Raw genomic sequence first — 15,901 nt, 5'->3', positions numbered from 1 at the left:
GATACGAACATACATGAAACGTGAATTTCAAAGCTGCACATGTAAATATTTTTAGAATAGCTGTTTTTATTTTATGCACATAAATACTTGTACCAGAAATTTCTGTGCACTGATTCAAAAAAAAAAAAAAAAAGATTGAGTTACTTAATTGAGTCCAAAAAAGTCAGCACAGTCAAAAAGTAAATATACAATGTGTAGGGATGCAAATATGTTAGTCTGAAACTATGGATGTGTAAACAGTGCACCCAAACACTTCCTAAATATGCCTGTGCAGTTAATATAGAATTGATTTCTAAAGCAGCCTGTTTATTGCTATCTCAGCAATGTGGCCATAAATTTCCCACACAAAGTATTCAATAAAGTGCCTGATTCTAAGTCCACTGAAATCAGGGCAGTTCTTCTGTTACATTCAGGGGATTTTCTAGGAGTGAAGTTACAGAACCTAGCTAGAATTATTGTTAGTCTTTGATTGCGTGATGTCTATGAAGGTAAAACAGATGACTGCTACTCAACTTCAAACCTGTCAGAAACATCTGACGGCTTTCCTTTCAATTAAGATGCAAAAGATGAGTAAGTCTAGAGAGGTTCTTAATTTCTTGTTGCTTACAAACTCTCAAATTAGTTTAGAAGGTATGGATGTTAAAGAAGCTTCAGATGTATTCAGTGGTGGTTTGTTGTCCAGGAAAGTGGTATATCACTGAGAACTGCTGATCATGTTTAGCATGAGCTTAGAAACTTTTCTTACCAGATGTGACTAGCAGAATATAGGACTATCCACTCTCATTAGTTCTTGTTGTCTGATTCAGTTTTTATAAGCATTTATAAGCAGAATTCCTTATGCTTACTTTTGAAACAGTGTTTTCTCTCTTTTGGGAGAGGTTGCTTCACAATCCTCACAAATTTGTGTTCATAAAATATGATAGATGTAGACTGCCGTGACTGAACATTGTCTTTACTTCTTGTTCTTAGGTAGCTTTTTACAATTACTCACATCTGGGCAGACTTGTGAATTCTGTGAATTTCCTTTACTGAATCTGGCATGAAAATTTCCCTGTAAAAATGTGTTTTATTTCTTACACACAAAGAATGGATTACAACCCTGAGAAAAAGTACTATCAGAGGAAAATAGCCATAGCTCAATACATTTGTTGACAATTTCACTATTTTGTTTAAAAAACTGCCAGGATTTGTTCCTACAACAGATCATGATTTTTTGCAGGCCTCGTGAGAAGAACAGTGCTTTTGTTCCTCCAAACTCGTATTTTTTAACTGTCAGCATAAATGAAGGCAAGATGGTAACAAACTTTTCCCAGACACAAGAATGGAGAGAACAAATATAAAATATGCCTGTATTCAGATAAAGTATTTAAATAGGAGTGATATAGAGTAGCTAGGGGAACTTTTTTTGCAGTGATGCACTTGTGTTCTTCAAAAAAAAAAAATGTTTATAATGAATTATTTTAGCATATGTTGAAAGGATAGAAGGTCCTTACATTTTGTGTGTTTAATTCCAAACCACTGAAGAGGGAAGTAATTAAAATAATGTGTGTCTCCAAAGAAATGTGGAATTGACATTTTATTCCTAACCAGATTTCTTTTACGACTGACTGTTACTAGCAGAACGGCACCAGTTGTTATCAGATTTTGGAGTGCTTGCTTTGCTAAGTTTGCAGTGTACAAATATTTTATAATTGATTTTAACCATCTCTAATGAAGTATTGTAGAGGTCCCATTCCTTCCTGTTGTAAGCAACTGTCCCGTTGATGTCAGTGGCACCTTGGCCTGAATTAAGCCTGAATGACTGAAACCAGACTTAGGCTTTCTAGAGTGTTTCATTTTACTAAGTGGAGAACCACTTCAACCTGAATTGTTGCCCAGCTCTTAAGGCTTGAAAACAAAAGCCAAATATGTTTGTCAAAGTCCGCCTGTCACTCCCTTGGCATGGAAATTGCAATTTGAAGTGATTTCTTCCAAGTTTGAGGCTTAGAGGTTTCTCCCTGCTTTCCTTCCCTGCCAAATACTGGACAGCTGAAAGATTTGGCCTGGATTCTTAGCAAGTTTTCCCTTCCCTCACTCAATGTAAGTGGTGAGAATCAGCATATTTCTGTTGAACTTAGAGGTGCCTTTCTTGAAGTATTAGATGAACTAACACATCACAGTACTCCCACCTCTTCCAACGGTTTGTTCCTGCACTGGTGGAGACAGAAACAGTCAGCTCTGTCAGCTGCGTGGTTTTAGGAAATATTCTACTCTAAATTCATGGTCAGGCTAGCTTTGTGTGAAGAAATTTTGTTCCAGAGAGAAGTGTCTGTTTCTCTCAAGGGTAACCACACCAGCTTTCTGCTTGCGGCCTGTTTTGGAAATACCTCTTTTCAGTCATTCTCCAACTGCCAAATAGATGTTTGGTGTTTCTGGTCTTCCTGCTTCCAGTTCAGCTTGCCCAGCAGAAGACAAAAGTTTGCATGTGTTCTTGATGTAAATATACAACCTCAAGAACCAAGTTCAAGCTGTAACAATTCCCCTGTAGTGCTGAGGCTGAAGACATAAGTGCTTGGGTGCATTTTAGCATCCTTAACAAGTTTTCCATAAGCCGCAGTGCATACACAGAGCAGCAAGTTCTTGTTACGCTAGTTACTGTGGTTGAACACATGGGCCCAAGTACTCCAAACTGGATGGTCTCCTGTATGCCTTAGGAGTACTGAGGAGAATAATGGAACTTATTTTCACCTCCACCGTCAAAATCACTCCCTTTCTATGATATTTTTATAGTGGGCACCAGTGCTATTGCTGTTTTCAAACCCTGTTTTAATAATGCTAATTATCATACCTTGTCATATTAGTGCAGAGGCTGGGCTTCCATAGGTATCCCACTGAAGTTTGAGTGGCATAGCTTGATTTCCCTCTGGTATAAACGCAGCTGCTCTATTTCCTTGTTTCTTTATATAACTGATCAAAACTCAAAATCTGAAATCTGCCATATTAGATCTATTGCCCAAAAAGTAATTGTTTCTGTTATTGCACTGGATAGCAGTACAAACCTTAAGAAAGTAAACATGATCATAGAATTTGGAAACCAGTGTCTTCATGATGTTGTTACTTAAAAACTCTTATTTATCCACAGTATTACTGAGGAAGGATCAATTAGCTATCCAGTTGATAATTTAGGATTTCTAGCTGTAAGGAACAGACTGACCTGATACAAACTATTCCATCAGGAACTATAGTTCTCCTCTGGCAAAGATTTGTTGATTAAGAAGTGACTAATGTCTATCTACCTGGAAGAATCAGCTGTGATTGCTACACAAACACTTGGGCCAAGTTCAGCAGTCGTTCAGACAGTAGTGCAATATGGTATAAGGACACTCAATATTCTTAAAGGAATATTCAGCCTTTACTAAGGGGTTTGCAGAGGGAATGTAGCCAGTCAAGACCCTTACTTGAACTGTTACTTAACATACTACATCCGAAAATGGTGTGTCATTTTGTAAACCCACTGTACTGATACAAACTTAATATTACATCATCACTTATATTTCCTGACTCTGTTGCAAATAATATGAAATTTTATAATCAGAAGATTCAACTCTCTGTGTTGTAAAAAGACCGTAGGAATGAGTTAGGTTATTTGATATAAGAGAAGAAGCACTGTTTTCTGAATTGGGCTGTCTTTATTAGGTTGGATCTGAATACACTAAAACTTTACACAAGTTTGGGTCCACACCTGAGCTGTACAGCTGAACTTGATGAGCTAATCCAAATACTGGATAAGTGAACATAATGCCCCTTGTGTTTCCTTGTTTTTACAGCTGGGGAAGCAGATGTTAGATTGTGTTATTTGAGTGGTTATTCTTCTCATTTTTGCATTATAATCTAGTTGCTAGTAAGTACAGGGCCTAGGGACTTAATTATGGCCCCAAAATTCAGGGATCAAAGCGTAATGAAATGTCAGATTCCCCTTTTATTCTCACCTTCTGAAAACTGCACCTTGAATCTATTTCATGGTGAGGGAAGAACCCTAATATTTCAAGTTTCAGTGTACAGATAGAATCACAAATTGAGCTGTTCCCCAGATCAGTGGAACTAAATCAAAACATCATGAATAGATTCCACCACCACCTCATCCACTAAAAAGTCAAAATCATACCCCAAGCATGATGTGATAACAGAAAATGCATAGAACCACTTTAAATCATAAAGGAGCAAAGCAAGAATATAGGGATTGCATTTTGCTTTACAAAGGGTTAAGCATAAGAACGTGACAAAGAAAACCTTTTTTATAATGCTGTTCAAATGAAAGTTCTGTAATGTATAATTTCTTATAGTTCACTTCAAAGTCAGGTTCTTTGACTACATGCGTATACAGCCTTTTGCTATAAATGATCTGTCTTTACATGAGTTATGAACACATCATATATTGTCTTTGTAAAGGCATTAGATTTCCTAGCTGTCATTATTTGCCATTGTAGTGAGTTCCTTTGAACTCAACGCCCCCTTATTGTTTTCAAAGCACTGAATTTAGTTTACCCAAACCCCTGCCAACAGTTTGTGTATTGCTACTGGTCTTCCACTGTGCTGTCTTCAGAGGAGAAATAGCAGCCACAAATGTTTCAGAGCTATAAATGCAGACCTCAAGATGCCTACTGTAGCCAGGCATGGTGTAACACACACGAGGTTATTTATGGTAACAGTGGTGTCCCTTTGTTTCTACAGGGTAGGACTCTCTGCTCGGCAGGTGTATGCCCTGATATCCTTCTGTTCCCAACACAGAAATATTAACTGATTATTCAGATTAATTCAACAGCTGATTCAATTAGCCTGATGCCCATCCTCCTTTCTTTATCCCAGTCAAATCCTGTTTTCCCCTGGAGGTCCATAATGTAATTATTTATACACAGATTGATATTTTTGTTTTATAGTTCAGTTGTTAATTTCTATACCTTTTTGGTTTTGATTCCAAGCATTTGTTTTGAGTGTGCCTTTTCCTGTCTTGGCCATATTGCAGAATGCTTTTTTGCTTAGGAATTAGAAAAAGCCCATCTTTCTACAACTCTGATGCTCTCCTGCTCAGTGCTTCGTCTCACTTCATGGAACTATTGAAGTAGCTGAGCAAACAGAGGTCTGCTCTGAGATATTTTGCAAGTAGAGAAACAGGCCAAGCCCGTTGAACAAATGATTATTTTAAAGCCCTGAAGTCAGCTCAGTTTGGCATGTCAGAATATTGCTGTGTTTCCTTGCCCTGGCAAAGTTGGTGCAAGCAAAAGTGATACGTTGGGGAAGATTTGTCTCTTTTGTCCAATTCCATTTTGCTCAGTGGCAAGTATTGCGTTTGTACAGGAGAAACCAAAGCTGGCAGAGGCAAGAGTCTTAATCGCACAGGAATACAGATCAACATTACAACTGCATTTTAACCTTAGTCTTCTGATGCTTATTCTAGAGGCTGGATGCTAAGCTATTTTACCTTCCAGAGGAAACATTCTTAGACATAGAATTTTGAATAAATAGCAAAGTCAAGTCAACACTTACTCATAAAATTCAGCTGCAGGAGTGAGCTTGTACTTTGAGTATTTGGTACCATTGCCAAGCACTGATGCATTGAAGAGTTTGGGATCTGTACAGTTTGGGCTGTTCCAACTGTTGTCGCAGTTTGTCCAGGGGAGCTCAAATGTGAATGATGAAAATAGATAATACAGAGACCAAGCTATGATAACGTTGTAGTAGAAACCCACGTAAAGAGCTATGAGTATCACTGCATAGCCTACACCTAAAGACAAAGGAAAACTAGATTACACATTGCATTTTACACGCAACAGTATATGCAAACACTGGAGCTGAACTTAGCCATACATGGTTGCAAATTCATTTTAGATCTTCAGACCAATAAAAGGAATTTTTAACATTTACATACACACATGCGGACAAAGTGTCATTGACCTTAAAACAAAAAATTACATTAAAGATTTTGGAAAATGACTGGCTTTTATCAAATTCACTTGTTTGCCAGAAAAAGAAATTAAGCAGTGCGATATAAAAATTTGTTCTTGTACAACTCCATTGCTGATTTGCTTCCAACGCAGAAGATTGCAAGCCCATGTTAAGAGTCAAACTTACTTCATCTTCATAATGTCAGAGTCCTTGGCAACTTTTCTTGGAAAAGTAAAGCTCAAGACCTAAGTGAAGTTTCCCTATGCCTCATGTTCCCACCCTGAGCTAGTTTGGAACAGACACCAATCCTTCCTCTGTTTCTTTCCCATTGTTGCTCTCCAGATTGGCTTCCATCAGCGTGTAACTAGGTCCAAACCATGCATGAAACAGTCTGTGCTGTTCCACTGAGGGGCTCCAAGTGGTCCTTGGGCATGCCAGTAAATCTTGGTGAATATCAAGCTTGAGGCTAAACTGTGTGTGGACCTTCAAACCATTTTATTATCTCCCCAGGATTACAGAATCCCCGCTGTAAGCATTATCTTTTGACTTTGAACATTTGTTTTGTATTTTTGTGTACTGAGAAGTGTGTTTGGAGTGTCCCTTTAACGAGAGAGCCCCAGAGAGTGCATGTTCTCGTCATGAAAGTGGTACATTTTCCAATAGTTTGGGAGGAAGCTTTGGTACTAATGTCAGAGCAGAATAAAAGTTAGTTGCCAGAATTGTTCAGGAAGCTTGCTTTACCTTGGCTTATATAATTTTTCCTTTACTCTGTGCGCAGCATTGTTCTCTGAATCCTACCCCAAAGTTGTGTGTATTACATATAACAGGAGGAGACTACAGCTGTTTTATGACTATCATCACTGTACTGTCGCAGCACCTAAGTGTAAACCTTTACTTCTAATTTTCTTCAGTTTAGTTTTTGGAGATACTGCCTTGGAGGCCTAGCAGTTGGAGATTATTAAGCTTTTGTATTTCTTGATAAAGCAAGGAAGTAGCACACACTTTGAATATTAATCCTTAGTTTAAAATTTGCATAAGGAACAGATGCTGACCCTGAAGGAGTTGGCAGTTCAAAGACTGCTGCATACAGCAAAGTTACTCTGCTCTTCACGAGGCTTTTAATACATAGACCAGTTTGCACATACATAACATTGGGGAAAATATTGTGAAAGTAAAGATGAAACTGTATCTTCAAATCCTTGGTGCATAAATGAATCCAGTACAGTAACACTCGAACTCTAGTGATACATTATGATCAATAGAATGGAGCGAAGTGGGGAATCACCCAAGGGGATAATTCTTAAATATTAATGTGAATGTTAAAATACTAAGTACATATAATATATGTTGCACTGAAATTGGATGATTTCTGTTTGAAAAAAGTGTTCCTGAAATTTCTCCAATTCAGGAGGACAATGATAGATATTTAATACCAAGATTAAAAAATACTGGATCAAATGTATCTCAAATGTCACTCCTGAAATCATAAGAATGTTCAGGAATTAATTTGCTTTCCTGTTTCCAGGTCTAGTTTTTCTTAAAAGTAATGCTGCACCACCCACATGCTAAAATAGACCCTGGAAAATGCAGAGATGAACAGTCTGCGTTGCAGAGGTTACAGGGTATATTTTTAATTGCATGTGTTATGAGAGCATCTCATTAGAAGTAGAGTTCTTAGAGTTCATAGTAATAATAGTAATAGCTAAAATTAGTACTATAGTGCTGTTCATTTAGAGAAGCTGCTATAAATTTGTGTAGACTGTGTACTTTTCATTTGAGAGAGAGATTTGAGTTATTCCAGAAACAACTCAAAAACGTTAGCAGTAAAATGTATTTGTACGTAATCAGAAGATTTGGTCAAAAGTTTAAAAGTACTGAGTTGATAGTTGTGCTAAGGTGCAAATACAATTCAATGCTTATTACATTTTGAGAATCAAATAGTTTATGCTATTCTATATCCTAGTAATAAGAGCACTTAAAAATCAACAGTGATGTATGTTTAGTCCACCTTGAAAATGTCAGCTTAAAAACACAGCTGGAATGTCAACAAGACTATATATGAAATAAGTTCTATTTTCCTTTCTCATCATCTTTTCAATCCTGAAGTCAACAGATAGAGTACCTCTGAGCACAGTGGTATTTGGCTCAAACACTTTGAGATCCTTAAGGTCTAATTTTTGCAGTTAGGTTTTCAAAATCCTCATTGCCATCCAAAGGTATTAACTGATAGCGGCAGGAATTTTGATTGAGCAAGGGTCTTCAGGTTCCCAAGTGCTGCGATGATTTTTTTTTTTTTCCTCCCATGAAGGGATTATAGAAGGGCTAGGTAAATCTATAGGAATTAATTTTAAAATTTTGGGGCACATATTTTATTAGCTCGCTTATTTATTTTGCTGTTAGTTTTGGGTTCGACTGATAAGAAAAAAACCCTGCAGTTTTCCTGTTCTGCGACACTAGACTCCTTGAAGAGGAACGCTGTATTTTGAGAAAGACGACTAACATTTACTCAGTGTAACCTATATCTAAACACCAGATCCGCCAAGTTTGGATTGCTATTGTTAAGCTCCTCAGCTTTTGTTAGTCACAGGATGAACATGATCTGAATTTTAAGCTTCTAAGATCAGCTGAGCTTGACTGGTTTCAGATATTTCAGATAGCTCTGGGTTAAGAAGGCTTTTACATAAGATTTTAGATACAATCTAATGTAGATAAAAGGGAACTTACAATTTTTGCTGGCAAGAAAAGCTTAAGAAAATTCTTGAGGCTCCTTAACAAATACTTGTTTCATGTATGGAAAGCATATGGCTTCTTTCACCCAGGGAGATCCCTTTATCCCTAGTCGATGCCAAACACCCTATCAGTTGCCAAATACCTAACCCCAGCTATTGCTTCCTTGCAGAGTGATTGCAACTCAGTGCACAAGAGAACGTTACACAGCCTTTTATTTAGTGATGATGGAGAGTTAACCCTAGTGGAAGACACTCAATAGTAATAATAATGTTCAGGTTTTAATAAGTGCTTCTCATTGCTAGATTTGAAAAACACTTTACAAAGTCTATCAGAATCATTGCTCCCATTTCAGAGGCAGGAAAACTGAGGTACAGAGCCATAGATGACTCGTGAGGTGTTACAAGTGTAGTGGCTGAACTACAGTCTTTGCAACTCTATTTTAGTGTTCTAGCCACTGTGGTACGCTGACTTCCGGAGAGAAATCCCCACACGATGAACTGAATGGAGTCAGTGGTTATCTCAGTCACTAAGGGAGACAGGGCTGAACTGACCTGGATGGGATTTGGTATTTCCAAATGTTTGCATTGCCAACCCTTCCCTCCACCTAGAGATACCCAGTTCTCCCACTCCCCAATATGCAAAGGAAAGGGAGGACAGGGCTGAACTGCTGCTTATTGCTCTCTGTCGCACTCCTCAGCTATCACCCTGAAGATGATTTCTGTGGCTTTTCCCATTTTGTGCTCCACCTGTGATAACAAAAAGACTTCTGACTTCAAGGGTTGGGGAAAGGTCAGCAAATACCATGCTGTCTGTGGAAAGGTGAGAGACTTTGTTTGTGATCACAAGTGTGCGGCACCCTCACGGTGTTACTCAAGTGAGCAGTGGGACACTTACCTTTGAAAACTGGACAGATTTTCCACACAGTGGCAGCCCCTTCTCGGTTGTACTGTCCCAGCGCTAATTCCATATAGAACAGGGGCATTCCAGCAATGATTAAGAAGAGGATATAGGGAATAAGAAAAGCACCTGGAAAGAGAATAATTGGACATTGTAGTCTATGTTTTGATTACGTTTTGCTTTCTCTATTGCTTACCTTTACTGGCTAAAGACAAAGCCACTGCCTTTGGGAAGTAGAAAGGAAATACCAGCAAGGAAGAACCCATGTTCTCTTGTTTCTTTCCTATATTTTTTTTAAGGTCTCAGAGACAGAACCACTTAAAAAGCTGTAGACCATGGCTCCTATTTGCCCCTAATGTTTCCCCTCTGCTTTTGGGCTTCAAAGGGGAAAAAAAATGTGTCCCTGAAAATTAATCCCTAACTGAAGAAGAAATGATGCTGAACACACTTGCAGAGCTAAAAGGAAAGGGACTATGAATGGAGGCCAGCAACAGAGGAAAAAAAAATGTCATGTGAGTTCCTTTAAGTGTGGTTTAAATCGTACTGTGTAAGGTGTCTGCAGGAACCTCTGGATTGATAATTAATCACTACTAGTCAATCAGAGAATTTGGACTTCCATGGCATATTTTGGGTTTTGCTATAATAAATTCCCTTATTCTTATGAAATGTGATTAGATGACACACCCCTGCCCAGCCTAGTACTAGGTTTCACTGCTAGGCCCAAGTTACAGCATCTTTATATTGCAGCATGCCAGTGCCAGGGCTGCTTGCACCTTCCTGGAATACATAACTTTACTTGATTGAAGGTTCTCCTGTGAGTTCATACCACAGAAACTGTCACCTGTGGAAAAACCCTGATGTGTCAGTGCTACTATCGTAAAAAGTGTTGCCAACTGAAATACAAAAGGATCATCTAATGTAGAAAATATCTGAAAATTTCTTAGCTGTTTTATGTGATCCAGGTCACAGAAAGACGACTCCCCCAGGGCATGGCTACATATGATACTATAAAACAATTATAATTGGTGTCATGTTTAATAACTAGATGGTCTGTCAGTCCTCTGCTTTGTGGTAGCTCTAAAGCGTAGCTTTTATTGTGTAGCTTGCTTCATCCAGCATAGTTCATGTCAAATTGTCTGTATAAAAAATTATTAGACATTGTTTTGATAAATAGGGAGCTGACAGAGTAACTGCATATCCTGAATAACTGACTGCAGTCCTTAGGAGTTATGTATGAAAAAGAAACTAGATTGTGAAAATCATGGTTAAATTGTTCAGCAAAAGAAAAACAGCAGCAACTGCCTATTTCTCCTGATAGCAAGTAGTAGGAACTTTTGCAAACCTTTAAAATCTGCTGGTTTAATAATTTGAAAATTTTCCTTGCAAAAGGAATTAAGTTTGCATTACTTCTAAATATAAAAACTCAGAGAAGATATGTGTAGTCTAGAAAAGTATAAAAGCGTGACTGTAGCTATCTAAACCATTCCAGTAAGCAGAATAAATTGCATATTTAAAAAGTACTTCTGAAATTACTGTCGTGCTTTTAAAAGTCTGAGTTGCTCCTTTACCTTGCGTGTTTGCTTTTCACAGATATTACTAGCGTAAGTTGCCTAGCATGACTGTTCAGAGAGGGAATTTTGAGTATTTGCTGGAGAATAAGAATGGAAAACCAAACTCTGTTCACTTAGTCATACCACAAACAAATTACTTCTAAAAGTAACGTGCTGTGACGTGATGGTAAGGACAGTGTATTCAGCATTCAGTCATAAGTTCAGGCATTCGAAAGTTGAAATCTTGCGATGAAACAGAGACAAGGTATATAAACAGAAATAAAAAATAGCTTAAAGCTTTGAGAATGTATCCTAAAAGCTGAATTATATTGGTTTGTATCACTTTGGGGGCAAGAATCTTCTTATTCATTATGTTTCTGTGGAGTGTAGTGTGAATGCAACCTGCATTCACATAAGCTATACTACAGTACCAGTGATACATGTTTTAATAATATTTCAGTGTTGTTTGTAAGCTGCTTTCTATGATTGTCATGTTGAACTGTCATAGGTTTGAATACTGTAGAGAAAAAATATTTGTTTCCAACAGATACTTGATGTCCTGCAGTTCTGAGCTCTGTTCAGTGTTGAAACTTACTCAGCTAAATCAATCTGGGATACAACATATTGCTTTCACTATATCTAGAAAAATTATTTTAGGTGGTTTTACTGTCAGATTTCTTGTAAGTGACAGCCTTTGAAGTGCCACACTTGTCTCGCTTAGTATTACAGCGTGTGGAGCTGACTCACAAACTTGGCTTGTATTTGGGAGGTATGGAGTTTGCACAGGGTGCTGTTTGATTAACCTTAATGTCAAGAGACTGTGGAAAACATGATGCCACAAATTGAATAGGGAAATTTGTGTTTGAGAAAATGAATTCTGGAGATGTGTAGTGGACATACATATTAAATGCTAGTTTAAAATACGTGGTTTTTAAGTATGACTAACACCATGATGAACTGTGAAGTGTACTGTACTTAGGCATACTTGCTTAAGCGTTGTCTATTTGGCTGCAAGTCATTCCAGGCTTCAGTTAAAGGAGGTTTCTTTCTTTTTTTTCTTCCCCCGCCCTGCCTCCGCAAGGGATTAATAAGGTGTGGTGTAATTTTCAGCAAAGAGCAGTTACACAGTATGGCAGGGTTGCATAGCTGGGATACTTTTCAGGTAACAAAATGATTGAAGTATTTTGAAATTGGGTTAAATATCAAAGTAAGGGTGCTTAGTCACATTAAGTTGACTTAAGGTTTCGGAGACTTCTGGAAACTTCATTTAGCAGCTTCTGATTAGGTAAAAAATACCAAAAAGTCAGGTATCTTGTATATATCTTGATATTTGCTCTTCTCTTCCTAGCCAATATGCATAATCAACCTTCATGGTGTTCACTGAACCCTTTCTGAGATCATGGGCACTTCAAAGGAAAACAAATGATGGTGAAAGTATCATTCAAATTGCTGCAAACTACAATGGTATGCAAATGCTTATAAACAGCATATATGTGATATATGATCAACCTCACTCTGTGACTGCACAGGGGTTTCATCACAGGACTGATTTGTATACAGTATCTTATGAACAAGTGTTGTTTGGAAGGAGACTTCATACTGTCCTGCATGTGTGAACATCCTGTGGGCCAGGGAGGAGGCAAACCAGCATCCTGGTGGGCCTCTTGCTTTAGGTGCACTGGTGTGAATTTGAGCATCATACCAGACTTCTCTGAAGGAGCAGCCTTGCTGCTGATAATGCCTCCCTGGTATATGAGATCAAAATGTGTTAGGAAGAGTGACACGATGCCAGCTGTGTTGCTCCTGCCTGTGCCACTGGCCGCAGAAACTGCTGTGCTTTAATTGCATGAATCCAAGGGGCCAGTCAGATCTGTATAGCCCAGACAGCTGAACTCTTTGGGAGCACGCAATTTGGCTAATGCTTTAGATTAGCTTGCCAAGATCTACCTACCTCAGAGAGCTGAGGGAATGCAATCTGTGGGATTGCTGCACTGGCAGTAACATACTGATAGCGCTCGAGGGGATTCCACTCCCTCACTGTGTGATGGGATGAGGCTGAGCACGCAGCTGCATCCCACAAGGCAATACCGGTCTCAGCAATCCCTAATGGCTCCTAATTTCCCTTTACAGTTAAAAATCTGCAGTAATTAACATCTGTAATACAGCCCTCGCATAAGAGCCGTACTTGACTTGCTACTGAGTCACATGCAGCTCAAAAGCCACAGGTTGGCCTTGGACTGTTGCGAATTGCTGCATCTCTCTGTTAACAGATTTCATGAGACCTATGTACATCCCTTAAGGTACCAGTGTATACATGGAGTTAAGGCAGCCTTGTGTCTTATGCAAAACTAGATTAGGTCAAACCCTCAGCTTGTACAAGAACCATCTGTGTGAAACTTCAAGTGGAAACTTACACAGAAGTTTTTAAAAAAACCTATTACATTTAATTAGTGGAGGACAAAATATAAGACAGGCTTTGCATTCCTGTGTTCAGTGCCAAAACAACTTCTTAATTTTGGTATAATAGAATCCACGCAAAGAGTTTCTCCTCCCTCTGTTCTTCAGCATTCACAGCATCCTAGGGGGTGGGAAGCAAAGAGGAATACATCTCTAAATACTCTTCTTAATCCTACAAGGAGGTCTCATCTTGCTTTTAAATACCAGAAAGAAAGAAGCATTAATTTACTAATGACTGAAAAAGGAACGTTTAAACAGCTGCTGTTATCCTAAAAGGATTTGTTGATGCACATACAAGAAGCAGGCCAGGCCAGGAGTAGTTGAAACAACTTTGAACTATTTGTGCTTGTTAGCCTTCTGCGTTTGTTACCATGGTTATTCTAGTCAAAATGTTAACTCTGCTAAAACAACAAACTTTGAGCAAATATTGCAGTATATTTTCAGAGAGGAGTGTTTCCAGTATTCATGCAGGAAAAGAGTCTAAAAACAAAGATCTCCCAATTGGTGAATTGAAATACAAGCTAATCTCTGTATCTGATCCACACCGCTTGGTTTTTTCATACAGAATAAATAGTACTTCAAACTATCAGCAGACAGTTGATAGAATGCAGTATGTTTGCTCGGACAATGAGGAAAACGGGTGGAAACTCTAATCTGTGCAGACTCTTGCGAATGAAAAAGGCAGTCCCCAATGCAGAGATATTGAAATCTAGATTGTACAAGATCACCATGAGTAGAAAAACTAGGTAATCGGAAAGGCAGGCATTTCTTAGTACATGAATGTGAGTTCAGGCTCTTCAGCAGACTGGCTACCAGCTGGCTTACACAGCCACTGAGGTCACCTCTGAAGGAGGCGAGCTCGAGCCTGCTGCTTGACTCCAGGGAAGAAGGGGTGGAAGGCTAGACCTTTACTGACCTGAGATTAAAATCAATAAGGGTTTGCATGGTGCAGCAAAGAGAAGTCAGAGATACAAAGTAGCATGATGTAACCTCAGTGTCAAAGCCAAGATGATGATTTTAACAGCAGCTGTATGATCATGTTGAGCTCAGCCAACAATAGATTATAGTAGTCAAAAATAACATTTTTCTGCAAAACAGATTGCATGACATACTATAAAAACTTCAGCAGCACTTTGCACATATAAAATCCTCAAAGTATGCGATAAAATCTTCCAAGTATGCAACCTTTTTCATGGAAAGTATTTCTGAATCATAAAACCAGTAGACCTACACCATGGTGAGTGACATGTTTCTTTTGAAGCCCTTATATTTAGCTGCTCCCTCTAACAAACCGTTGCTAGATTTGAGCCTATTTATATTTCTACTCTCAATTTGGGCTCAGAGCCTTCAGTTTTTCCACAATTCCAATTTTAATAGTGTTCCTTTCACTCAAAAGAAAGTGAAAATAAACAATTTCCAGAAATGGTTCAATGCTGTTCATGGGCTGATGCCAACTGAAGCCTGCATTTTTTGTCTTGAGCCGTTAACCTGCTACTGCCTTGAAATCACTTGAAGTGACTTGAAGTGCAGTGTATTTATAAGCTGATCACGGGCTTGTAACAGAAAGGGTTACCCAAGCCCTTCCGTGCAAACCCAGTCATCTCTTTGGCTTTTTGTTACAAGCGTAATGAGCTATAGAAACCCATTAGTAGCTATTTTGAACAAATTAATGAGAGTTAAATATACCCAGCCACTCAGAGCAGCATGATTCATTCATAAATAACACCCAAGTCATTGGTTAATGTCCTATTTACATATATTAATGAAATGATCACATTTACAACAGTGTGTAATTTAAAGATAACCACAGCAATATACAAGAACAGAACTCTGGCCTATGTTGTTTGATAGGAAATTAAAGAATAAATGAAGAGACATGGTGGGTTTGAGAGAATATAAATCAGGTTGGTCCAAGATGGCCAGTGTGGCAGTGGGAGATCTGGAGCTTTGCAGGAGGTTCCTGCTGATGACCTTCACAATGCTGTCACTGCTGCTAGCATAGGAAATTAAGCTGTTCCCATCTTCTGCTGTGAGTCTGACCATAGAAAGTTCAAAAATCTGCTTTACAAGGTTGCAGTGATAGCTTTGGATTTTTATATCATGCCTCCTCATAGCAGAGGTACTATTGGAGCTGGCCCTTTGGTTTCTAAATAAATGAATTAGCATCAAGGTGAGTTTTTACAGTAGTTTGGTAAATAAGTACCCTGGACTTTGTAACAATGTGAAGGTCTAGCTACTAACATTCCTGCCCAAATCCATCTTGTCGATTTTGTGCCTTTTTTAACTACCTACCTGGTTTAAACAAGAAATGAGAGTGTGAGCTGGAACGTGAAGCCAGCTCATAG

General features: G+C 38.5%; 1 protein-coding gene across 5 annotated transcripts in view; it reads right to left on the bottom strand.

Moving 5' to 3' along the window:
• The window catches only part of SLC6A2 (solute carrier family 6 member 2), a 77,482-nt gene that overhangs the window by 45,456 nt on the left and 16,125 nt on the right, over window positions 1–15,901 (bottom strand). For all 5 annotated transcript variants that reach the window (XM_054840973.1, XM_054840974.1, XM_054840976.1 and 2 more), the window contains exons 2-3: window positions 9,547–9,678; window positions 5,524–5,761 (exon numbers count right to left, since the gene is read on the bottom strand). In XM_054840973.1, coding sequence (XP_054696948.1) covers window positions 5,524–5,761; window positions 9,547–9,678 — 370 coding nt within the window. The remainder of the gene's footprint in view (window positions 1–5,523; window positions 5,762–9,546; window positions 9,679–15,901) is intronic.

This window comes from Grus americana, chromosome 13 (genome assembly GCF_028858705.1).
Source record: "Grus americana isolate bGruAme1 chromosome 13, bGruAme1.mat, whole genome shotgun sequence".
Lineage (NCBI taxonomy): Eukaryota > Metazoa > Chordata > Aves > Gruiformes > Gruidae > Grus > Grus americana.
This window is presented reverse-complemented; position numbering and strand designations above follow the sequence as displayed.